General features: G+C 46.3%; 4 protein-coding genes across 5 annotated transcripts; 2 read left to right on the top strand and 2 right to left on the bottom strand.

The window, feature by feature from the left end:
* Window positions 1-2,270: 2,270 nt before the first annotated feature.
* On the top strand, window positions 2,271-11,157 carry LOC120420419 (clustered mitochondria protein homolog; the record flags this gene model as incomplete). The annotated part of the gene is made up of 5 exons (XM_052711544.1): window positions 2,271-2,396; window positions 2,458-2,673; window positions 2,746-2,957; window positions 3,019-3,075; window positions 10,888-11,157. Coding segments are annotated over 5 exons (741 nt in total), but the record flags the coding sequence as incomplete, so codon positions are not given.
* On the bottom strand, window positions 6,476-9,851 carry LOC120420439 (clustered mitochondria protein homolog). Its single transcript, XM_039583466.2, has 6 exons — window positions 8,848-9,851; window positions 8,536-8,600; window positions 8,329-8,454; window positions 8,053-8,268; window positions 7,769-7,980; window positions 6,476-7,707 (listed from the first exon to the last, which is right to left on the bottom strand). Exons 1-6 carry the CDS (start codon window positions 9,083-9,085, stop codon window positions 7,455-7,457), a joined length of 1,110 nt encoding a protein of 369 aa, XP_039439400.2. The 5' UTR covers window positions 9,086-9,851; the 3' UTR covers window positions 6,476-7,454.
* LOC120420421 (uncharacterized) lies at window positions 8,599-10,957 on the top strand. 2 transcript variants are annotated; one of them, XM_039583441.2, is made up of 3 exons: window positions 8,599-8,731; window positions 10,241-10,766; window positions 10,828-10,957. In XM_039583441.2, the coding sequence occupies exon 2, from the start codon at window positions 10,254-10,256 to the stop codon at window positions 10,764-10,766; it is 513 nt and encodes a 170-aa protein (XP_039439375.1). In that variant the 5' UTR covers window positions 8,599-8,731; window positions 10,241-10,253; the 3' UTR covers window positions 10,828-10,957. The 2 variants fall into 2 exon arrangements, with proteins under 2 accessions (XP_039439375.1, XP_039439374.1); XM_039583440.1 differs by lacking the exon at window positions 8,599-8,731 and adding an exon at window positions 8,738-8,885.
* A 2,391-nt stretch (window positions 11,158-13,548) lies between the features above and the next one.
* Window positions 13,549-20,648, bottom strand: LOC120420423 (clustered mitochondria protein homolog). The gene is made up of 5 exons (XM_052711543.1): window positions 17,262-20,648; window positions 15,411-15,536; window positions 15,135-15,350; window positions 14,851-15,062; window positions 13,549-14,787 (listed from the first exon to the last, which is right to left on the bottom strand). Exons 1-5 carry the CDS (start codon window positions 20,481-20,483, stop codon window positions 14,535-14,537), a joined length of 4,029 nt encoding a protein of 1,342 aa, XP_052567503.1. The 5' UTR covers window positions 20,484-20,648; the 3' UTR covers window positions 13,549-14,534.
* Window positions 20,649-25,000: the final 4,352 nt, after the last annotated feature.

Here is a 25,000-nt window from a genome sequence, read left to right as displayed (position 1 = left end):
AATTTTCCTCTCTTTAGTTTGATTTTGGACCAACTTCAAAATTTTGTAGTGACCTTTTAGTGTGTAGAAGCGACCTGAGTACAGTTTGTTTGGATATTTGATCGATTTTTCACCTTAATTTCTGCATATTAATACGATCTTTGAATTTTTTTTGGAAAAAGTTCAAGCAAATTGGTAGATTTTCTTTTTTGCTTCAAAAAACAACCAATTTTGAATTCCTTCTGTATGGTGTGAAACCCATATCAGACTATAAACGAAAATTCAATCAAAATTTTGTTTGTTTAATTTTCTGTGCGGTGTGAAACCCGTTATCAGACTGTAAACGATTCCATTTGGATTTTGCAAAAAAGAAAATTAACCAAGTTAGCTTGAAACCAAAATTTAAAATTTTCGTATTGATATGTGAAAATTAAGGTGAAAAATCGGCCTTCAAAATTTGTTAGGACTCTTTTAAGTAAGGAGTCCACATCAGAAAGCTCCCCTTTTAGTTAAGTGTTGAGCTTTTTGGTGTGGGGGTGTGTGGTGGGCCAGTGCTCAGGTCGCGAAGCAAATTCTTTTTGCTTATTTGTAATGTAGTAGGTATTTGAGAAAATAAATTTCTAAAGCCTTGTTGTAACATAATTTTGTTTGCAAGAAGTTTTAAATAATTTTTCAATAACATATCGATGCCGGCTCTTTTGTACTAAGCTTGCTGGTTTACCTATCTAGATAGAACAAAAGAGCACACGGGCATCGATATATATTTATTCGCAGATTTTTTTTAAAGAATAAATAATAAATAATGGAATGAAATATGAAACAAAGTTTTGATTTAAGAATTACTGCGCAGTTTGAATCAACAAACAACGCGAGCGGGATGCCGACCCAACAATCATCATACAAATCTTGAGGATTATAATGAACAGAGGTATGTTGCTCAATTTTTGCGAATAATTTTCCGTTCTTTTTTTTAGTCTCAAATGGACTCAAGTGGCACTTCGGACCAAGATCCAGATATTGAAATGCATAGTGTAAGAAATATTAACTCTGAAGTGACCACTGAGGCCATGGTTGACGAATGGATCGGAATAATTAACGAATTCCGCCGTAATTCGCTGCTTCCGGAACCGAGATCGCTAGCGGAACTTGCTTTCGCGGCGATTTCGGTTTCGAAACCACTGGCAGGCATGAGAATTCGTCTTTTTGAACTATCCGCGGTGATTCCGAGATCGCAATCGCTAGCGGCCCTTGGCTACGATGCGATCCCGGATCCGGAACCATCACCTGGTAGGTTGAGCAACCTTTTCGATCAATCTGCGGTGTGTCTGGAAACAGATCCACTTGCAGTTCCAAATTCTATGTGCAATTATTTCAATTCAAATCTTTCGGAAGAATCTGTGGTGGATCCGACTCCGTCGGGTTCACTATCGGGTAACCAAATTCACTGTGTAATTGATTTGGAACAAACTGTGACAATTCCCACTGCGGATTTGCCAGCAGAACAAAATTTCAAAGCAAAAATAGATCGTGAATAATTTTGGTGTTACGATTGTCGCAGTCCCTGGAATAGTTTTCCCTGGTCATTGAAACTGCGATATTCCAGGAAAACCATTTAAAATGTGGAATATCGCAGCCTCAATGACCAGGGAAAACTGTTCCAGGGACTGTGTCAATCGTAACATCAAAATTGTTTGCGATCTATTTTTACTTTGAGATTTTTTTCTGTTGGAAAATCCGCAGTGGGAATCGTCACAGTTTGTTCCAAATCAATTACACAGTGAATTTGGTTACCCGATAGTGAACCCGACGGAGTCGGATCCACCACAGATTCTTCCGAAAGATTTGAATTGAAATAATTGCACATAGAATTTGGAACTGCAAGTGGATCTGTTTCCAGACACACCGCAGATTGATCGAAAAGGTTGCTCAACCTACCAGGTGATGGTTCCGGATCCGGGATCGCATCGTAGCCAAGTGCCGCCAACGATCGCGGTCTCGGAATCACCACAGACGGTTCAAAAATACGAATTCTCAAACCTGTCAGTGGTTTCGGAATCGAAGTCGCCGCGAAAGCAAGTTCCGCTAGCGATCTCGGTTCCGGAAGCACCGAATTACGGCGGGATTCGTTAATTATTCCGATCCATTCGTCAACCGTGGCCTCAGTGACTACTTCAGGGTTAATATTTCTTACACTTTGCATTTCAATATCCGGAACATGGTCCGGAGTGTCACTTGAGTCCATTTGAGACTAAAAAAAAAGAACGGAAAATTATTCGCAAAAATTTGAGCAGGCTCCCCTCGCGCTGTACTGCTTCGCCAACAGCCAAATCAGCACTGCCCTCAAGCTGCTGTACCGCGCCCGGTATCTGGCCACGATCGTGTGCGGCGACAACCACCCGGACATTGCCCTGCTGGACGTAAGTTTGCCTAATTGTTGATGTTAAAAATAAGTAAATTTATTGACCACTTTTTCCACAGAGCAACATCAGCTTGATTCTGCACGCCGTCGGAGAGTACGAACTGTCGCTGCGCTTCCTCGAGCACGCCCTCGCCCTGAACATCAAGTACTACGGCGAAAAGTCCCTTAAGGTGGCCGTCAGCTACCACTTGGTGGCGCGGACACAGAGCTGCATGGGCGACTTCCGGTCGGCGCTGAACAACGAGAAGGAAACGTACGCCATCTACAAACAGCAGGTGAGTTCTTTGAACAATTCTTGGCCATGTTAAGAAGTAGATTTTAAACAATTTCTTTCTCGCAATCAACAGTTGGGTGAGGCCCACGAAAAGACCCAGGAATCGTCCGAGTGTCTGCGCCACCTGACCCAGCAAGCGGTCGTCCTGCAGAAGAAGATGAACGACATCTACTCGAACGGCAAACTGACGACGGGTCTGCCACCGATTCACATCCAGCCACCGTCGATGGGCTCGGTGCTGGACATGCTGAACGCAATCAACGGTATTATCTTCGTACAAATTAGGTAAGCCACGCAGAAATGCTCGATTTTAAAGGAATTACAATCGAACCCCTCTATTTTCCAGTTCCAAAGAGATTGCCAACCTGAAGAACGAGATCGAGAAGCGCCAAAAGGAGGGCGGGCCAACCAGGAAGTAGTGGATCGCCTGCTGACGGAGACGATGGCCAAAACGGCTCGTTCGAAGAGCAGGGCAAGTACGAGCAGTGGCGACAACCGTTGATGAAGCCAGCTGAATATCTGGCCGCTGTTTAACTCTTCATCCCGCACGGCACTGAAAAGAACACACACACAAACACAATAGCACACATTTCGATTGATTTGATTTAATAAATTAGTGAATGAGTGAAAACAGTTCAATGATGAACAGAAGTTAACATCGTTTGCATTTCAAAAGAAACTGTATATTTGTTAGGGAAAACACACATCAGTATTTATTGAGAAATGAGAAAACAAGAGTAGAAAGAGAAGTGAAACATAATTAATACATACCATACCAAAGAGCCACTCGTTTCGATGCCCGCCCTTCGAATGATGCCCTCATGGACAATGTTGCCGCAGTCCAGCTTATCGCCCTTTTGTAGATAGGATACACGACACCATCCATCCATCTCCCCGGTAGCTTCTCCTCCTCCCAGATCTTGGAGATCACACAGTGAATCGCCCTCGCCAGTTTCGAACGAAGTTGACTTTATAGCTGTCGGCCACCATTGCTAGTACCAACCACTAGTGTCTTCCTTTTAACTACAAGGACTTCGCCGCCCTGGGCTCCTAAGTGTATGAAAGTGTGGCACGGAGCGACGGCGCCGAATACCCATATTTACACAAAGAATTTAAGAGCGCCCGTCGTGGGATTCGAACCGGCGACTTCTGGATTGTGAGTCCAGTGCGCGGTCCGATTGATCCACACGGGCGGGACCTCGCCAGTTTCTCTCCTCCATATTTGCAGAGCTCACCGGGTAACCGATCCTTGCCGGCAGCTCTGTTGTTCTTCAGCTTCCTGATCTCCATCTTCACCGTCTCCAGATCAGGCGCCGGGAACTGTTCATCAGCTGCGGGTGCTCCAAGGTTGACTCCAACACCTCGCTCTTATTCACGATCAGGTTTCCCTCGTTATCTCTGCATACGTTGGCTCGCGGCACGAGGCTTTTTGCGGGACCGGTTCACCTTCTCGTAAAATATACAACTCAAAGTTCATGCGCCTGCGCCACCGGTCTCCTACTTGCTTGACGCCGAAGATAGAACGCAGGATTCTCTGCACGAAGACCCCATGTGCTCTCTGGTCATCCTCTTTAGCGTCCACGACTCGTGACCGTAAAGAGCCACAGGGAGTATCAAGGTAAGCGTAATTTTCGTAGGCGTCCTTAGGCTGCGGGACCTTAGCTGACTACGAAGACCGTAGAAGGCCCTGTTTGCAGCACTAATCCGCCGTTTTACTTCGCAGCTCATATCGGTGTCGCACGTCACGAGTGTACCAAGGTATACAAATTCATCCACCACCTCACCTCTTTCCCCATCTATTTCCACCTCCGGAACACCTTCACCTGTACTGCCACGCTCTCTGCCAGCAACCAGATACTTGGTCTTGGCAGTGCAGCTTCCCGCTTGAAAGGGACGAATACCTCCTCCACTGAACGACGGTCGATCCCAATAATGTCGATGTCGTCAGCGTATCCAAGCAGCATGTGAGATTTGGAGATTTCGTTTTTCACTCCGTTCCGATGCAGGCCTCCGAGCAGCACCCTCCAACAATATGATGAACAGTAAGTTCTAGAGAGAATCGCCCTGCTTCAATCCATCCAACGTAACGAAAGCTTCAGATGTCTCGTTAGCTATTCGCACGCTTGATTTTGCTCCGTCGAGCGTTGCACGAATCAGTGTTATTAGCTTCGCCGGAAAGCCGTGTTCTACCATAATCTTCCAAAGTGCGTCTCTTTTGACTGAATCGTACGCCGCCTTGAAGTCGATGGTGTGTTTGCAGGTTGTACTCCCGGAACTTGTCTAGGATTTGTCGCAGAGTGAACATCTGATCCGTTGTTGACCGACCCGCTCGAAAACCACACAGGAATTCGCCGACAGAGGTCTCGGTCATTGGTCTTAGCTTGCTCCACAGGATGCGGGAGAGTACTTTGTACGCTGAGTTGAGGATTGTGATCATTGTGATGCCTCGATAGTTGGCACAATCGTGTCTTTGCCCCTTCTTGTAGATTGGGGTGACGAGCCCGTCTAGCTGTTCTTCGCACCAAATGCGTAGAATGATTTGGTGCAGAATCTCGGTCCCGGAAGTCCGTCCTTTCCCGCGGATTTCCCGTTCTTGAGCTCCTTAACAGCCTTAGCTACTTCCTCCAACGTAGGTGGGTCCACAGCTTTTCCGTCTTCCTCAACGTGTATCCTGTCATCGACGATTCCCTCTCGTGTCTCACCGTACAACAACTGCTGGAAGTGCTCCTTCCACCTAGCCGCCACCGTAGTCTTGTCTGTCGACAGGTTGCCTTCCGTGTCGTTGCACATCACAGGGGAAGGCGTGGTTTTCCTTCTTTCACCGTTGCCAGTTGCGTAAAACCTCCGCTTTTCGTTCGCGTTGTATTGTGCTTCTGCTTCGGCAAGTACCGTTTCGTCGTACTCCCGTTCTTTTCGGCAGTGGGTTCGTTTCTCAGCTCTTCGCAACTCACTGCATCGCTCACAGTTTCGGCGCGTACCCTTAACCAGCATACTTTTCCTGGCCTCGTTCTTCTCGTCCATCACTCGCTGGCACTCCGCACCGAACCACCCTTTGGGTTTGCGTCCTCTGGTCGTGCCAATCACTTCGGTAGCCGTTGTGTTGACGATGCTCTGGAGAGCTCTCCATTGCTCGTCCAGGTTACCCGTAGGCGCGTCCTTGTTGATCCGCTCGTCGAGCTTCCGACTGTACTCTGCAGCAACGTCGCTGCTCGAGAGGCGCTGGACGTTCAACCGCGCTATCCTCGCCGTCCGCGGGGTCAACACGTTCGACAGCCTAGCTCGGATCTTGCACGCTACCAGGAATTGATCAGAGTCGACGATCGGTCCTTGCCATTCATGACTATTTCCACGTTGTGTCTTGGGCACTCTCCATAGGTCTTGTCGAGACGCTCGTAGAAAGCGTCTTTATCGTCATCGGGCTTGTCGTTCGTCGGTGCGTAGATGTTGATCAGGCTGTAGTTGAAGAATTTGCCCTTTATTCTCAACACGCAGATCCGGTCATTCACCACCTTCCACTTGATGTATATCGTTGTCCAGGCTTTCAAGAGACAAAGATGCTACTTTATTTTATTTGCATATAAGGACCACTTAACTCAAGAGTCATTCGAGTCCGAGAAAGATGTTAGTAAAATATAAAAGCTATATGTTTAATAACGATACAAAAACTTTCGGTAACCATTTGCTCTATTGTGATTTTTTTTTACTGCACTGTGGATACTTGGAATCTTGCAGCCCTTTGCAAACTTTTTTTTCTAAATAGAGACAGGAATGTGACAAAATTGTAAAACACCAACATAAATAAGTCATTTTCAATCATTCTTCGCGAATTTAATGTATTTCCTCACAATTCGAAAGTCTACATGGGTTTCTCTACTTGGTATTGTTGTTTGCTTGCTTGCTTGTGTATGATTCACACTTCCACAGTCAGTTGCGCACCTTCTTCGGCACCACTAACTAGAAACTAAAATCTTGTTCCGTTTTTTTCTTCTTTTCTCTTTCAGAATCCTACCGACTACCTAAGAGGAGAGTTGTGTTTTTTTAAATTGGGGTTTTGTTTGCATAATTTGCTTTTTTTCCTTCTTGGGTATAATTATGGATTTGTTTTTTTTCATGCTTTTCAGTTGATGAACATCGCTGACTAGAGCGCATTTTGAATGAGTTTTTGGTGATATATTTTCAATTTTTCTCCTTTTTTCTTTATTGCAAGCATGTTTATGTGTTTTTTTTTTATTGCACGGTGTCTTTTAGTTTGGTTTAACCGTTTTTCATGTAACATGTTTTCTTTTAATTTGTTTACTTTTGTAACAAAGAGAATCGCGAAAGTATACAAAATGTGGTGGCAAAACGGAAATCGTTTCTTTATGTGCGTCGTTTAAGCTGCATAACATTCTAAAACTCTACGGAAAAAAGCGTCTAGCTCTCTAAAATTAAAAGTAAAAAAAATAGGAAATAATAATGAGTTGGAAAAAGAAGATGTGATCGCGCGAGACTTATTGAACAAAGTTTTCTCCTTCATCTTCTACTCACGTTTAACAAACCTAAAGTTCAACTTCTAAATCCGCTCCTAAAACTAACCTCTGGAGCGTACCAACTAGGGAAAAAACAAACGCAACCTATATGTTCTCTCAACTCAACTAAAGAACTAACTTCTTCCTTCCTTCCTTCCTTCTTGATGATTATTGTATAAGTAAGTTGTGTGTTTTCAGTAGAAAAGTGTGCTTTTGTGTGTGTGTGTTCTTTTCAGTGCCGCGCGGGATGATGAGTTAAATAGCGGCCAGATTTTCAGCTGGACGAGGCCACCGGGTTGGCTTTACTACTGCTGCTGGCCTCATCACCGGTCGTCGCCGCTGGCATGGGAAGCTCGTAATTGTCCTGCTCTTCGAACGGGATGCCGGCCGCCGTTTTGGCCATCGTCTCCGTCAGCAGGCGGTCCACCTCTTCCTGGTTGGCCTGCGCCACGCTGGATTCTCCCGCGGCACCGCCCTCCTTTTGGCGCTTCTCGATCTCGTTCTTCAGGTTGGCAATCTCTTTGGAACTGGAAAAGCGAGGGGTTCGATTGAAATTCCTTTAAAATCGAGTATTTCTGCGTGGCTTACCTAATTTGTACGAAGATAATACCGTTGATTGCGTTCAGCATGTCCAGCACCGAGCCCATCGACGGTGGCTGGATGTGAATCGGCGGCAGACCCGTCGTCAGCTTGCCGTTCGAGTAGATGTCGTTCATCTTCTTCTGCAGGACGACCGCTTGCTGGGTTAGGTGGCGCAGACACTCGGACGATTCCTGGGTCTTTTCGTGGGCCTCACCCAACTGTTGATTGCGAGAAAGAAATTGTTTAAAATCTACTTCTTAACATGGCCAAGAATTGTTCAAAGAACTCACCTGCTGTTTGTAGATGGCGTACGTTTCCTTCTCGTTGTTCAGCGCCGACCGGAAGTCGCCCATGCAGCTCTGTGTCCGCGCCACCAAGTGGTAGCTGACGGCCACCTTCAGGGACTTTTCACCGTAGTACTTGATGTTCAGGGCGAGGGCGTGCTCGAGGAAGCGCAGCGACAGTTCGTACTCTCCGACGGCGTGCAGAATCAAGCTGATGTTGCTCTGTGGAAAAAGTGGTCGATAAAATACTTATTTTTAACATCAAAAATTTGGCAAACTTACGTCCAGCAGGGCAATGTCCGGGTGGTTGTCGCCGCACACGATCGTGGCCAGATACCGGGCGCGGTACAGCAGCTTGAGGGCAGTGCTGATTTGGCTGTTGGCGAAGCAGTACAGCGCGAGGGGAGCCTGCAATGAGGAAAATAAAAGAAAATTTAATCAAAATTCTCAAAACTGTCAGCTCGTCGATCCGACTCGCGCAACGCCTACCGCGACCGAAGCCCCGCCCTCGGCCAAACTTTGCTTGCGCGAGCCGGGCCGAACGTCAAACAGTCGTGCGCATGCGCGTAGCAACCGTAGCAACCCGACAACGTAGCAACCGTAGCAATAAACAACCCGAAAAGTTATAAATAGGGGTGCCTACCCAGCAACCGCCAAATGAGTCCAACTATCATCATGAACGGAGGTATGCTGCTCAAATTTTTCCGAATAATTTTTCGGTCTTTTTTTCAGGCCCAAATGGACTCAAATTTCACTCCGGATCAAGTTCCGGATGTAGAAAGGACAAATTTAAGGAATAATTACCTCGATGTGGCCACTGAGGCCACCGTTCAAGAATGGTTCGGAATAATAAACGAAATTCGCCGGAATTCGGTGCTTCCGGGGCCGAGATCGCTTGCGGAACTAGCTTTCGCGGCGATTTCGGTCCCGGAACCACTGGCAGGTATAAGAATTCGTATTTTTGAACCGTCTGTGGTGTTTCCGGGACCGCGATCGCTGGCGGAATTAGCCTACGATGCGATCCCGGTTCCGGAATCATCGTCGGATGACTTGAGCAACTTTTTCGACCATTCTGCGGTGGATCTGGAAACGGATCCACTTGCAGATCCAAATTCAATGTGTAACTATTTCAATTCGAACCTATCGGACGAATCTGTGGTGGATCCGACTCCGTCGGGTTCACTGTCGGATAACCAAATTCAAAGTGTTATAATTGATTTGGAACCAACTGCGGCAGTTCCCAATACGGAATTGCCAGCAGAACCAAATTTCAAAGTTAATGTAGATTGTAAATATTTTTGGTGTTACGATTGTCGCAGTCCCAGGAACAGTTTACCCTGGACCTTGAGACTGCGATATTCAAAATTTTCAATGATTTCTAGATATTTTTCTTTTATTTTCGTTTGTATTTTAGTAGCGTTTTTATTTGTTTTTAGTTTCTTTTAGTTAAATTTTCCTTTCTTTCTTTTTCTTACTATTTTTCAAGTAGTTTGATTTTGGACCAACTTCAAAATTTTGTAGTGAACTTTTAGTGTGTAGAAGCGACCTGAGTACAGTTTGTTTGGATATTTGATCGATTTTTCACCTTAATTTCTGCATATTAATACGATCTTTGAAATTTTTTTGGAAAAAGTTCAAGCAAATTGGTAGATTTTCTTTTTTGCTTCAAAAAACAACCAATTTTGAATTCCTTCTGTATGGTGTGAAACCCATATCAGACTATAAACGAAAATTTCAATCAAAATTTTGTTTGTTTAATTTTCTGTACGGTGTGAAACCCGTTATCAGACTATAAACGATTCCATTTAGATTTTGCCAAAAAGAAAATCATCCAAATAAGCTTGAAATCAAAATTAAAAAAAAAATCGTATTGATATGTGAAAATTAAAGTGAAAAATCGGTCTTCAAAATTTGTTAGGACTCTTTTTAGTAAGGAGTCCACACCAGAAAGCTCCCCTTTTAGTTAAGTTTTGAGCTTTTTGGTGTGGGGGTGTGTGGTGGGCCAGTACTCAGGTCGCGAAGCAATTACTTTCTAAATTATATTATTAATTTAAAAAATTAAGTACGTTAAAAAAGTGGCTTTTTGAAAAATAAAGAAAAGTAAAAAAATGAGTCTAAGAACAAATAGCTGAATAGTAAAGCATACAGCAGTTGAACCACGCTTAACTAGTTACATTTATCTTCTAACTTCCAGTTCCAACCTCGAAATGGACTCGATGGACGAGGAGGAAATTCCCAGCCTGATTAAAAATCAACTCCACCACTACGAGGGCGGTGGGGGTGAACCGAGCACCAACAGTGGCAGCGCGTGTCCGTACTCACTACGCAGCAGCACCAGCACTAGTCAGGGTAGCCCGTCGTCGTTGTTTGCCGGCAGCAGTAAAGGCAGCGGCTCGTTGGCCGCCAAGAAAAAGTCCAGCTTGTTGATCGGTTCCGGTGCCGGTGGTTCATCCAAGGAAACGAACAAAAAGCAGCGCGATTCCTCGCCGGTGGACTATTTGGACGAGGCGAAGCTGCGGGAGTTGACGGCCGCGTGCCAGCGGGACAACTCGGACACGCCGCTGATCCGAAATTTCAGTCTTGCAGAAGAAGAGGAACGACATATACTCGAACGGCAAGCTGACGACGGGTCTGCCGCCGATTCACATCCAGCCACCGTCAATGGGCTCGGTGCTGGACATGCTGAACGCAATCAACGGTATTATCTTTGTACAAATTAGGTAAGCCACCCACAAATGCTCGATTTTCAATGAATTGCAACCGAACCCCCCTCTTTTCCAGTTCCGAAGAGATTGCCAACCTGAAGAACGAGATCGAGAAGCGCCGCGGGAGAAACCAGCGTGGCGCAGGCCAACCAGGAAGAGGTGGACCGCCTGCTGACGGAGACGATGGCCAAAACGGCAGTCGACATCCCGTTCGAGGAGCAGGACAAGTACGAGCAGTGGCGACAATCGTTGATGAGGCCAGCTGAAAATCTGATCGCTTTTCAACTCATCATCCCGCGCGGCACTGAAAAGATCACACATACACACAAACACAACACCACACTTTTCTACTGATTTAATTTAATAAATTAGTAAATGAGTAAAAACAGTTCAATGATAAACAGAAGTTAACATCGTTTGCATTTCAAAAGAAACTGTATATTTGTTAGGGAAAACATACATCAGTATTAATTGGGAAATGAGAGTAGAAGCACAGAGTAATCGTGCGGGGTCAGCACGTTCGACAGCCTAGCTCGGATCTTGCACGCTACCAGGAAGTGATCAGAGTCGACGGTCGGTCCTCCGTACGATCAGACGTCCGAGAAGTGTCGACCATCCACCAAAACGTGATCGAATTGGGTGCACGATTCGCCATTCGGGTGGCGCCAGGTGTGCTTCCGAATGTTCTTGCGCGCAAAGAAGGTGCTACAGATAGCCATTCTTCTGGCCGCGGCGAAATTGACCAAACGTAGGCCGTTTCCGATCATGACTGAAACGTCGTGTCTTGGGCACTCTCTCTCTCTCTCTCTCTCTCTCTCTCTCTCTCCATAGGTCTCGTCGAGACGCTCGCAGAAAACGTATAGCAAATATGAAGATTAGTCCAAAAATCTGTAGTGATTAGTTTGTATTTGGAAAAAATGTTTGTAAACTCCGCGCAGCGTGCAAATGCCGAAGAAAATTACCCCCCGTTCGTGAACCAAATTCGCCACAACACGCATCGGGCAACACCGAACGCACACCACCGTGCAAAAGCACTTCCGCTGCCAGCTGTCTTTTATTTGGTGCTTGCCTCGATAGGAGACGGTCGTGCACTTCGACCTCCGCGTTTTCGGGTTCGAGAAAAACCGCGTGCGAGGACTGGTTCGCGGTCGCGCGTTAGCATTTCGTAGACACCGCAGGGAGCGGGCATTGGGTTAGATTAACCCGTGAATTGCGGATTGTTCATCTGCGGCTGGCATCGGCCCAAAATCAACAAACGGCCACTTCCGCAGTTCTGGTCAAAACTCGTCTCAGAGTGAGCGCAGCCTGCTCATCACAGGGAAGGCCGCCCGCGAAAAGACACGACCTACGAAAGCCTACACTGAAGGAAGGACGGCGCCTGCCACAGGAAGGGAAGGAACATCTGCTGAAACCGATCCGGCCGCGACGGCTCGACCATCAAAAGTACTGCAACCGGTCCAGGCACGCGGAACTTCGCACAAGCGACCCCGGAAGGACGCGAGAAAAGACATTTCACCCGAAGAAAGATCGCACATTGCACATCGTCACCTGCGAAAGCGATCAAAAGGAAGAGTCACGCACGCTCGCACACGGGCAAATCCAGGCCACACGCTCACACACAAGCAAATCCAGTACAAAAGGCCCCGGAAAAGGCTCATCCGGCTGTGGGAAACGGACGGGATTCCGGTCAGCATCGGCAAGATCGTCCGACGTGGACGTGACCGATAGGCATCGGCTGTGGCAGTTGAGGACGGCCAGGCCAATCGGCCGCGAACAGGAGAGGTCGTCACAACGGCGACGGCGGAGAAGGACACGCCGGCGGCATCACTCGGCGGACACTCGCTGGAGCGGGTTCGCGACGAACGGGTCGAGACGAACCGGCTTTGAAGAAGGCGGAACGGGGGCGAATAGCAGCGCGCGTGAGTCTAGCTTGTAAGGATGCATCCTTGAAGAAAGCCTGAGGGCGAAGAGAAAGCGCACGTAGCGCCACACTTGCGCATGTATCGCTAGATGTTAAGCACAACACCCACACCTACACATGAATCCTGTATCGCCTTTGTGAAAACATGATTATTTGATTTGAATTGTTGGGTTATTTTTGTTTATTTAGTCTGGTGCAGCCAAGATCTCACTTTCGTTGTTCGCATTTGATGTTTATCGCTTTGTGTTGCGTAGATGTTGATCAGGCTGTAGTTGAAGAATTTGCCTTTATTCTCAACACGCAGATCCGGGCATTCACCACCTTGCTGTATATCGTAGTCCAGGCTCTGCAAAGACAAAGATGTTACTTTATTTTATTTGCGTTTAAGGACCACTTAACTCAAGAGTCATTCGGGTCCGACAAAGATGTTAGTAAACTATAAAAGCTATATGTTTAATAACGATACCTTGAACGATACAGAAATTTTCGGTAACAATTTGCTCTAGTAAGAGTTCACTTTGAATATAAGTGGGATAGGCAATTTTCGTCATGATGTGTGCTACCTTGTCAATCGATTCGAAACATGGGCTTCATCGTCCGCTAGCTAGACAGTTGTTCAAGTCATCATCTAAGGGACTGGTGCAGGACCAGAGCTATACTGTTCGGACTCTCATAACCAGGAATACTAATCAACGTTTGGCTGATCGCTTCCCTGATTACGACAATCGCAGTCAGTTCAGCTCCTTCGAGGATACCAACTCTAGAACCGGGAACTTCATTTACTGCACTGTGGAAACTTGGAATCTGGCAGCCCTTTGCCAACTTTTTTCCAAATAAAGACAGGAATGTGACAAAATTGTAAAACACCAACATAAGTCATTTTCAATCATTCTTCGCAAATTTAATGTATTTCCTCACAATTCGAAAGTCTACATGGGTTTCTCTACTTGGTATTGTTGTTTGCTTGCTTGCTTGTGTATGATTCACACTTCCACAGTCAGTTTTGCACCTTCTTCGGCACCACTAACTAGAAACTAAAATCTTGTTCCGTAATTTTTTTCCTTCTTCTTTTCTCTTTCGGAATCCTACCGACTACCTAAGAGGAGAGTTGTGTTTTTTAAATTGGGGTTTTGTTTGCATAATTTGCTTATTTTTTTTTCCTTCTTGGGTATAATTATGGTTTTGTTTTTTTCATGCTTTTCAGTTGATGAACATCGCTGACTAGAGCGCATTTTGAATGAGTTTTTGATGATATATTTTAATTTTTTCTCCTTTTTTTATTGCAAGCATGTTTATGTGTGTGTGTTTATTGCACGGTGTCTTTTAGTTTGGTTTGACCGTTTTTCATGTAACATGTTTTCTTTTAGTTTGTTTTACTTTTGTAACAAAGAGAATCGCGAAAGAATACAAAATGTGGTGGCAAAACGGAAATCGCTTCTTTATGTGCGTCGTTTAAGCTGCATAACATTCTAAAACTCTACGGAAAAAAGCGTCTAGCTCTCTAAAATTAAAAGTAAAAAAAATATAGGAAATAATAACGAGTTGGAAAGGGAAACAGTGATCGCGCGAGACTTATTGAACAAAGTTTTCTCCTTCATCTTCTACTCACGTTTAACAAAACTAAAGCTCAACTTCTAAATCCGCTCCAAAAACTAACCTCTGGGGCGTACCAACTAGGGAAAAAACAAACGCAACCTATTTGTTCTCTCAACTCAACTAAAGAACTAACTTCTTCTTTCTTTCCTTCCTTCTTGATGATTATTGTATAAGTTGTGTGTTTTCAGTAGAAAAGTGTGCTTTTGTGTGTGTTTGTGTTCTTTTCAGTGCCGCGCGGGATGATGAGTTAAATAGCGGCCAGATTTTCAGCTGGACGAGGCCACCGGGTTGGCTTTACTACTGCTGCTGGCCTCATCACCGGTCGTCGCCGCTGGCAAGGGAAGCTCGTAATTGTCCTGCTCCTCGAACGGGATGCCGGCCGCCGTTTTGGCCATCGTCTCCGTCAGCAGACGGTCCACCTCTTCCTGGTTGGCCTGCGCCACGCTGGATTCTCCCGCGGCACCGCCCTCCTTTTGGCGCTTCTCGATCTCGTTCTTCAGGTTGGCAATCTCTTTGGAACTGGAAAAGCGAGAGGTTCGATTGTAATTCCTTTAAAAAGAGCAGAAATGCTGCGTGGCTTACCTAATTTGTACGAAGATAATACCGTTGATTGCGTTCAGCATGTCCAGCACCGAGCCCATCGACGGTGGCTGGATGTGAATCGGCGGCAGACCCGTCGTCAGCTTGCCGTTCGAGTAGATGTCGTTCATCTTCTTCTGCAGTACGACCGCTTGCTGGGTCAGGTGGCGCAGACACTCGGACGATTCCTGGGTCTTTTCGTGGGCCTCACCCAACTGTTGATTGCGAGAAAGAAATTGTTTAAAATCTACTTCTTCACTTGGCCTAGAACTGTTCAAAGAACTCACCTGCTGCTTGTAGATGGCGTACGTTTCCTTCTCATTGTTCAGCGCCGACCGGAAGTCGCCCATGCAGCTCTGTGTCCGCGCCACCAAGTGGTAGCTGACGGCCACCTTCAGGGACTTTTCACCGTAGTATTTGATGTTCAGAGCGAGGGCGTGCTCGAGGAAGCGCAGCGAAAGTTCGTACTCTCCGACGGCGTGCAGAATCAAGCTGATGTTGCTCTGTGGAAAAAGTGGTCGATAAAATACTTATTTTTAACATCAAAAATTTGGCAAACTTACGTCCAGCAGGGCAATGTCCGGGTGGTTGTCGCCGCACACGATCGTGGCCAGATACCGGGCGCGGTACAGCAGCTTGAGGGCAGTGCTGATTTGGCTGTTGGCGAAGCAGTACAGCGCGAGGGGAGCCTGCAATGAGGAAAATAAAAGAAAATTTAATCAAAATTCTCAAAACTGTCAGCTCGTCGATCCGACTCGCGCAACGCCTACCGCGACCGAAGCTCCGCCCTCGGCCAAACTTCGCTTGCGCGAGCCGAGCCGAACGCCAAACAAACAGTCTTGCGCAGGCGCGCATAGCAACCGTAGCAACCCGACAACGTAGCAACCGTAGCAATAAACAACGCGAAAAGTTATAAATAGGGGTGCCTACCCAGCAACCGCCAAATGAGTCCAACTATCATCATGAACGGAGGTATGCTGCTCAAATTTTTCCGAATAATTTTTCGGTCTTTTTTTCAGGCCCAAATGGACTCAAATTTCACTCCGGACCAAGTTCCGGATGTAGAAATGACAAATTTAAGGAATAATTACCTCGATGTGGCCACTGAGGCCACCGTTCAAGAATGGTTCGGAATGATAAACGAAATTCGCCGGAATTCGGTGCTTCCGGGCCCGAGATCGCTTGCGGAACTAGCTTTCGCGGCGATTTCGGTCCCGGAACCACTGGCAGGTATAAGAATTCGTATTTTTGAACCGTCTGTGGTGTTTCCGGGACCGCGATCGCTGGCGGAATTAGCCTACGATGCGATCCCGGTTCCGGAATCATCGTCGGATGATTTGAGCAACTTTTTCGACCATTCTGCGGTGGATCTGGAAACGGATCCACTTGCAGATCCAAATTCAATGTGTAACTATTTCAATTCGAACCTATCGGACGAATCTGTGGTGGATCCGACTCCGTCGGGTTCACTGTCGGATAACCAAATTCAAAGTGTTATAATTGATTTGGAACCAACTGCGGCAGTTCCCAATACGGAATTGCCAGCAGAACCAAATTTCAAAGTTAATGTAGATTGTAAATATTTTTGGTGTTACGATTGTCGCAGTCCCAGGAACAGTTTACCCTGGACCTTGAGACTGCGATATTCAAAATTTTCAATGATTTCTAGATATTTTTCTTTTATTTTCGTTTGTATTTTAGTAGCGTTTTTATTTGTTTTTAGTTTCTTTTAGTTAAATTTTCCTTTCTTTCTTTTTCTTACTATTTTTCAAGTAGTTTGATTTTGGACCAACTTCAAAATTTTATAGTGAACTTTTAGTGTGTAGAAGCGACCTGAGTACAGTTTGTTTGGATATTTGATCGATTTTTCACCTTAATTTCTGCATATTAATACGATCTTTAAAAAAGATTTGGAAAAAAAATTCAAGCAAATTGGTAGATTTTCTTTTTTGCTTTCAAAAACAACCAATTTTGAATTGCTTCTGTATGGTGTGAAACCCATATCAGACTATAAACGAAAATTTCAATCAAAATTTAGTTTGTTTAATTTTCTGTACGGTGTGAAACCCGTTATCAGACTATAAACGATTCCATTTGGATTTTGCCAAAAAGAAAATCATCCAAATAAGCTTGAAATCAAAATTAAAAAAAATCGTATTGATATGTGAAAATTAAGGTGAAAAATCGGCCTTCAAAATTTGTTAGGACTCTTTTAAGTAAGGAGTCCACATCAGAAAGCTCCCCTTTTAGTTAAGTTTTGAGCTTTTTGGTGTGGGGGTGTGTGGTGGGCCAGTACTCAGGTCGCGAAGAAATTACGTTTTTTTTAAATTTAACAATAAAAAAATATTTAATTCAAATGAATTTTTTAGGTGCTCAGCAACAGACATAAAATTACGAAGACAATTTCAACTTACATATTCCGCAATCGTGTACGGATGATCGATTCCGTTGACCCGCTCACTCATCAGCACCGCGCGCTGCTGAATCGCCAGCGCCTCCTGCGGGTCTCCCATAATGTAACTGAGCCGGGCCAGCATCCGCAAACACTGCGCATTCTCCGGGTGCATCGCGCCGTACACGTTGTTCAGCAGGTTGAGCGCCTCGCTAATCAGGTCGTACCCGTCCTTGAAGTAGCCCTGCTGGATCTTGGTCTGCCCGGTGGTGTAAAAGTTGTACGCGTCCGAGGCACGCGGGTTGATGTGCTTCACCACCGGGAACACGTTCACGATGTCGTTCTCGTTGAAGGTGGGCTTGTTTTTGGTCTCGAAGTTGTACTCGCGGAGCAGGATTTGGACGCCGGTTTTGAGGCAAAATGCACGCAGGAGACTGATTTTCTGCAGATGGTTGTGCGTGACGACGGGGTCCGCGGAATCGACGGTCCCAGCTGGGAGCAGATCGTAGTCCCAGTAGGATTTGAGCTCCTGCTGGATCTGGGCCCAGAGTGATTTCGAGGTGAGCAGTTGCCACTCGTTGTTGTCCTGGGTGCACTGGAAGGAAGATTTGCCGCCCTTACCGCCTCCGGCGGCTGTGCGTTTGTTCTGTTTGCGCTGTTGCTTGCCGGACGAGCCGGACTTGGTGAGCACGTCCGATTCGCTCGACACGCTGGTTGCCGTCGTGAGGAAGCAGTTTAGGAAGTGGCTGATGGCCGCGGCCATGCTCATCATTTCCGTGTTTTGCATATAGGTGACGAAGATGTGCTTGGCGGCGCGAATGATCAACTCAGAGACGGCAATCGTGTGCAGGTACTCGAGCTGCTTGATTTTGGCCAGCAGGTTGGCGACCTTTCCGAGGTAGCGCACGTTAATGCCTCGGCTGTGGAGGGTTTCGGTGAGGGTTGAACCGTCCATTGGTGCTGCGGTGTGATCGAGGCAGTCGTGCACGAAGCTCGGGATCTGGTGCTTCACCAGGAACTCTGCGGCGTCCTTCACCAGCTGCTTCTGCTTCTTGATCGAGTTTGCGGCGTTCGGGTTGTCGACGTGCTGGATGCCGGGCGAGTACACATCCGGATTGAAGCGAATGTCAAACTCGTAATCCTTGAGCGAACCGACCGCTTCGCAGGCACGCTTCACCACCTCGCGACTCTCGTTCTTCTCATCGCTGGACAGCAGCGATTCCATCAGCTTTTTCGCCTCCTCCGTCTCGACCTTTGGCACTCCGCCTGTGGCGGCCTTCGGTTCCCCTTTTTTGGCGGCGGGTTCTTCCTTGTTGTTGTTGGCGCTGTCCTCCTTGGCAGCAGGTTCGATGGCTTTGGTTTCTTCCTTGGGCGTGTCCTGTTTCTGCTGGCGCTTGTTCGTGTTGAGTTGCTGCAGCTGGAAGGCGGCGTGTTTGATGAACAGCAGGTAGCGACTCTCGATGAACGCTTCCAGCAGTTCCTGGCGGAGGCAGCTCAGCTTGTGTTTGTGCTCGATCGGGAAGCCGAACGCTTTGCAGTCCTTGCTGAGCTCTTCGTCCAGCTTGAGGAAGTTGACGTCTGGCGGGAAGGTTCGGAGCAGGTCCAGGATGTAGTGACGCCCGTCGTTACCGATGATTCCCTTGCACTCGACGGACGAGCAGAGTTCGATTTCTTCCTCGTCGTCGTTGAGTACGCTGTGCGGGTAGATTTTGAGGTGCTTGCCGGCGTTGTTTAGCAGTTCAAGGTACTTTTCGTGCGAGAGGACCGTCTTGCCAAAGTCGATCGAACCGTACACGACAGATTGTTCCTGTTCACGTTCCAGGATTCCGGGGATGATGGACTGTGCGGTGACTCGGTAACCTCGGTAGTCAATAACGACCGTACCGAGCGTGTAGAGGCCTTCGACGTCAACGGCCGAGTAGACGCGAACTCCGTGCAGGTCGTTACGCGGGGCGACGAACGCCGCGGCGTCTCCTCCGAGTTCTTTGTAGTGATCCCGGACGTCGAACCCGAGTGAGAAGAAGATGTTGTTCCAGATGAACATTTGCATTTTGGCGTCCTCGCCCGGGTTGATGGCCATCACGTTACCGTCGATGACGGCCATGGCACCGCGAGTTGCCGCCGTGACAAAGTCGCTGTGAACCTTGAATATGGCACGTTCGCGGAGTAGCCGCTCGGGAAGGGTTTCCCGGGGAAGTTCACGCGTCGTTTGGAGTTCTTCGTTCCAGTCGCGCGTTTGACCGGGGATGTGTTCTTCGTAGCCGAGTTTGGAGGAAAACGTGTCCTCCGCTCGGATGGCATCGATTGTGTGATCCAGGGTCGGGGCAGACCACGTGTACACCTGGTAAGGGGTCGCGACGCGCTCGAACGGATGGCGCTGGGTGCGCTTCTTCTGCATCTGGGCGAAGCACCGACGGAAGGTGGGCGAAATCTGCGACAGCAAGTCGATCAACGAGTGGCACAGATAGCTCGGATTGTCCGGCCGTGGCTCGAACGTATCGTCCGTCGACTGGTTGATGTAGAACCCACGAGGACACGCCGAAATGTGGAACCGCTTGTCCTCCATCGTGACCACGTACAGATACATCAAATCTCCGTGCAACTTCCGCGGACCGGGCGGCGGATTCCACGCCGAGGTCGTGAGCACCTTCAACGGCTGCGGTCCCTTCTTGCCTACGCCAGGCTGCAGCGGCAACAGTGGCCGTTCCTTCGCCCCAGGCATGATGTACTCCGGTGGCGTACAATCCACGCTGTCCGATCGGCCCTTCTTCTTCTCCAAAATGTCCCCCGCCGTAATCGTGTGCAAAAACGTCAACGAACTGCAATCCACCCCGTTGTAAGCGTCCGCCGGGTCCATCGACTTGAGCAAATCCCGCACATGGCGCACGTGAATCCGCGCCTCACGCATCGTGTACGGCTCCTCCACAACCTTAATCACCGAACCCTCCTTCAACCCCTCCACGTTCTTCAGCTCGGCAAAATTGTCCAACGTTACGCCATCCAACTGCAGCGAGAAGCACGTCCTATGGCACGTATCTTCCCGGTCCATCAGCAGCTGATGAATCTCCTGCACCAGTTCCATGCTCGAAACTTGAATCGACAGTGGCTCCACCCCGGGCGACATAATCTGCACCGTAAACCCGGCGTCCTGAATGATCTCCATCACTTCCGAGTCGGACTTTTTCTTCGTCTCGCCGTTCTGCTGTTCCGTCGGCGCCACCGAATCAGACGCGTGGCCATTCATGTCGTGATTTCCGTTGACTAGAGGCTGTTCCTTTGGCGGCGTCGGTTCCTTGTCTTTGCTGCCGTTCTTCTGCTTCTTTCCGTTACCTGGTGGATGAGAGTGAAAAAAAAGAAAAGAACGTTAACCTGGTGCGTGAACGGCGGCGAGTTATGTAAACTAGAAAAGAAATACATCCCGCTTGGGAACAAATCTACCGGACAGTGTTCTAAATTTATACACAGCAGAGTACGCGACGGCGGCGGTTGAACCGTTCAAAACCACAAGATGCACTTTCAAACACAGCGGACGCGGAGATATTCTAATTGTGTAATCCCGCCGCTCAAGTGGCGTCTGAAGCTGAAACAACACAATGATCGTCACCGCATTATTTCTTTTGGGGGCACGTGTCACGTCGGCGAAAGTAATTTCGCCGATTCATTATCATAGTCTGTGCGTGAGCGTTCGGAAGAGCCAGCTGAGCGGCGGCGACGGCGGTTTGAATTGAAAAATCGCCAAGACCTTGAACTTCAATTGCTGTTTTGTGCCGCGTCGTTTTATTTGTCGTCACGGGTTATTTTAGGATATAAGAAAACTTTTGCGTCGATCACAAAACACGCGGACGCAATTCTTGATGTGTTTATGTTGTATATTGTGATAAAGTTTGCGCTATTTTCTCGTGTAAAAAGAGATGTCAGTTGTGTTGACCTACGCTGGATACTCTTCAGCATGTTGAGATATTCTAGGGAATCCAAGACCTTCCGGAAGTTGTGAACTGAACATCTAGCTGTTCGACAAGGGTCTGTATCGGTGTATTCACCATCGTGATAAGTTCAGGTAGCTTCCGTGTGCTACGATGGTTACTCTCTGACCATTCTGCGGTATGTTGGATTGTTTTGGATCATCCAGGAACTCCCGGAAGTCAAGACTTGACTATGTACCTGCTCAACGGGAGTCTATATGCCATCGATATAGCTTCAGGTAGCTTCAGTGGTCCAAATGGGTCTATATGGGTGTATTAATTATCGGTGTTGCTATACCAATGGTTATAATACCCATATAAGTGCCCCTTATGCATTTTTATCACTTTTGAGTTATTGATGCAGTTTGGTTCAAAATCGTGTGCTCTTTCAGAAAAAAAAGAAATCAGGAGGAAATCCTATTTTCGCGAAAACATAACACGTAGCCTTATGTGTGGGACATCCTTGTCTTGCGCTTTTCTCAGCTTGCTGTTTGTGTATATGGGACATTTATACAAACATGGGCAGTATTGACCCCCGTTGAACATGAAAAGATTCAATTTTATATGGAAAATTGCAGGGGAAAACGTGGAAAACCCAAAGCCGTGTTACGCTCCATACATTTGTGTTTAAATTTGTATGGACATTTTATTACGAGGGGGTAGGGCGTTACATAATTAAAGAATGTTCCCATGCTCTAAACCAATCGTTCCCAAATTTTAAGGAGTTGTTTAGGACACCAAAAGCAACTGAAAAACGTTTCTTAATCCACCATTAGGCGGGTGGTGCCTTCCTCATATTTACAAAGTAATAATGAAAATAAGTTTATGAAAAAAATATATACCTGATACAGACTTTTCCAGAAAATATGCAGACTCTTATTTGAAGCAATATGGCAACCGGGCGTTTCGCATCTGGCGCGACTCTCGCACGTAAACCAGGGTGGCCACCAGATTTGGATTTTCAATTTCCCGGTTTTTCCCGGTTTTCTCCCGAGACCAGAAGGAATTTTTCCATATAGTTTCGCAATTCGCAATTTTCAGTGTAAGAACGGGCCTTGACCGATCTTATGCACTAGGTTCCCGACGAACACGCACTGCCCTTACACCTACATCTCACCCTTGCTCTGAGTCAGTACGAGCAGCACGCTAGAACACGCTTTGAGTGTTCGTGCCAGGCATGCACACCTTCTTTTCCGGTTACGCATTTTAACTCGGCCGGGGGTGGTACATTAAGTAGGGTTTGATGTAAGTATAAGCGCCTAACCATTTATAGTGTGCCTATCAATTTTCATTAAAGCAAGTACTGTTTTATTTTTTGTTTGAATTCAAAAACTAGTTGTTATTCTACTGTGTACTGTTTTCTCCTGAAATCTTCCCTAATGTTGAATCGTGTTAATCTGTTGCTATTTATTCTGTCGCGGTGTTTTGTTACAATGTTTTGGACCTAAGCATGTTATTCAAAAGTTTACCAAAAATACAATAATTTTATGTGTGTGATCATTCAATATATTAAGTAAGGACTCGAACCATACTTGTTTGAAGAAAAGGGCGTAGATTTAAACAATAGACAATAAAGGAAAGCAAACTACATAAAGTTCGATACTGAAAGAATAATTGTAGTTTGAAGGAAAGAAGAGTAGGAGCCGATGAAAATTATATTTTAATAAATAAATAAGTAAATGGGTAAAGGAAAGATCAATGATAAACAGAAGTTAACATTGTTTTGTTTACATATTAAGGTAAACTGTTTTTGTTAGGGAGAACACGTTTCAGTATTACTTGGGAAATGAGAGAAGAAAAGTAGAAAGATGAGTGAAGCAAAATTAAAGTAAAGTACTGGTTCGGTAACTGAGCTTGTTTGACTAAACTACTTGGGCTGTAGCCCACTTAAAAAGCAGACAAACGTAAAATAACCAAACAAACCGGAATGATGAGGGACCAGTGGATGCACATTGCACAAGCAAGTTCAGCAAATTAGAAATCATATTTAAGTTTTAATGAAATGTTATGTCAAAATTTAAGGAAAAATTAAAGGTGAGCTCTGAAAGAAATTTAAGCAACCATCATTTTACATTTGTAAAGAAAATGTTATGCATCGGTCCCCTCGTCATTTTTCGTTCAGCCCAGTTTGCGAGCAGCATTCGGTAACTGTGCTACATTCTCAGCCAAGTTACCGAACAAGTACTGTTGTTGGAAATGTGCAGAAGAAATACCCCGTGCTGCGATGTTCTAGGTACATCCACAACAGTTCGTTCAACATGCTGTGAATCCAAACAATACCTTCTACAATCACAAATGACTTCCCTTTCCCACATTGCCACTTTGTTATTGTTGTCCATGCTCTGCAAAGAAAGGGATGTTAATAAAATATAAAAACTATAAAATAACGATACTAATACTTTCCGGAACCTGAGTGCCATCAGGTTGTTGTTGTTGCTGTTGCTTCCAATGTGATAGATATCACACCGGAGACGTCTTGATTCGGTTGTCCTGGTGTGACCGTCCTCCAGTCGTAGACCCAGGCATGACATGAAAATGAAGACAAAAAGATGCATTAATACATGAACTTCTTGCTCACGAATAACCCAATCCCACCCAAAACAACACAGCTGATCTAGGTATGCACCCAAACCAACTGCGTTGTTCCGTGCCCTCCTCATTCGGCTATTTCAATATGATTGTCCTGGAGAATCCTCCCTAAGGATCGTTAAATTCCGAAGTAACTTCCCAAAAGGGCGCAACCCCTGTTGCAAACAAACAGTTCACTTTGAATGTGACTGGAATAGGCTGCCTGCTCACACCCAAGGCTACGCTCCATTGAAAAATCACTACGGAACTCCCTAGTGATGGCCGTCCACGCAATCATACTTCGTCATGATAGTGCTACCTTGTCACTCGCCTATACGTCGGTTACGTAAATACATGTGACAAGACAGAACAATCACCACGATTCGAAACATGGACATCATCGACCGCCAGCTAGACAGATGTTCAAGTCATCATCTAGCATACGGGGAGGCATGAGGATAGGGAACTGATGCAGGACCAGAGCTATACTGTTCAGACTCTCATAACCAGGAATACTAACAACCAACATTTGGCGGATCGCTTCCCTGATTACGACAGTCGCAAACAGGACTGCCGATACAGTCAGTTCCGCTCCTTCCAGGATGTCCTGCACCTGGGCATCCCTAGTATCCAAAGGCATTAAAACATAGTTCAAACTAGCAGGACTGGGAACTTTATTTATTGCACTGTGGATACTTGGAATCTTGCAGCCCTTGGCCGACAATTTTTCCATATAGTTTTAAATCAAATTACAATGTTTTTTTATAGACTGACTTTGTGTGTGTGTGTGTGTGTGTGGTCCAATCCAATACCCGCTAACCGGTAGCGAAATTATGGGAAAGTATAATTTGTATCAGACTGTGTACATGCCGAATGCTGATACAGCTTATCTCAGTCCCGGGTATTAGGTGGTGATAGCCCTCGCGCTGCTTCCAACGACCCATTTCAGAATGACAGAGCTCCTTGCGGTCCAATTCCGAGGTCGCTGGGCATTGTTCGGCCCCGCCTAGACATAGAAGCAAACATCTGAAGGAAACTCGATCTATATTTAGACTTCCAATCCCTTCAGGCAAATCAGGGATCAGCGCGTATTTAATAATATAAGAAGAAGAGATAACATGTTTCATCACTACGGATCAATTCACTGCTAGAGTGTAAACCTTCTGATGGCCGACTGCTTAGCGTCCCAGACCACCACCAATCCAAAGGTGTGAGTTCGAATCCCACCTGA

The sequence above is a fragment of the Culex pipiens genome, unplaced genomic scaffold (genome assembly GCF_016801865.2).
Source record: "Culex pipiens pallens isolate TS unplaced genomic scaffold, TS_CPP_V2 Cpp_Un0109, whole genome shotgun sequence".
Taxonomy (NCBI): domain Eukaryota; kingdom Metazoa; phylum Arthropoda; class Insecta; order Diptera; family Culicidae; genus Culex; species Culex pipiens.
The sequence above is the reverse complement of the archived record's forward strand: the minus strand, read 5'-3'. Positions and strand labels throughout refer to the sequence as shown.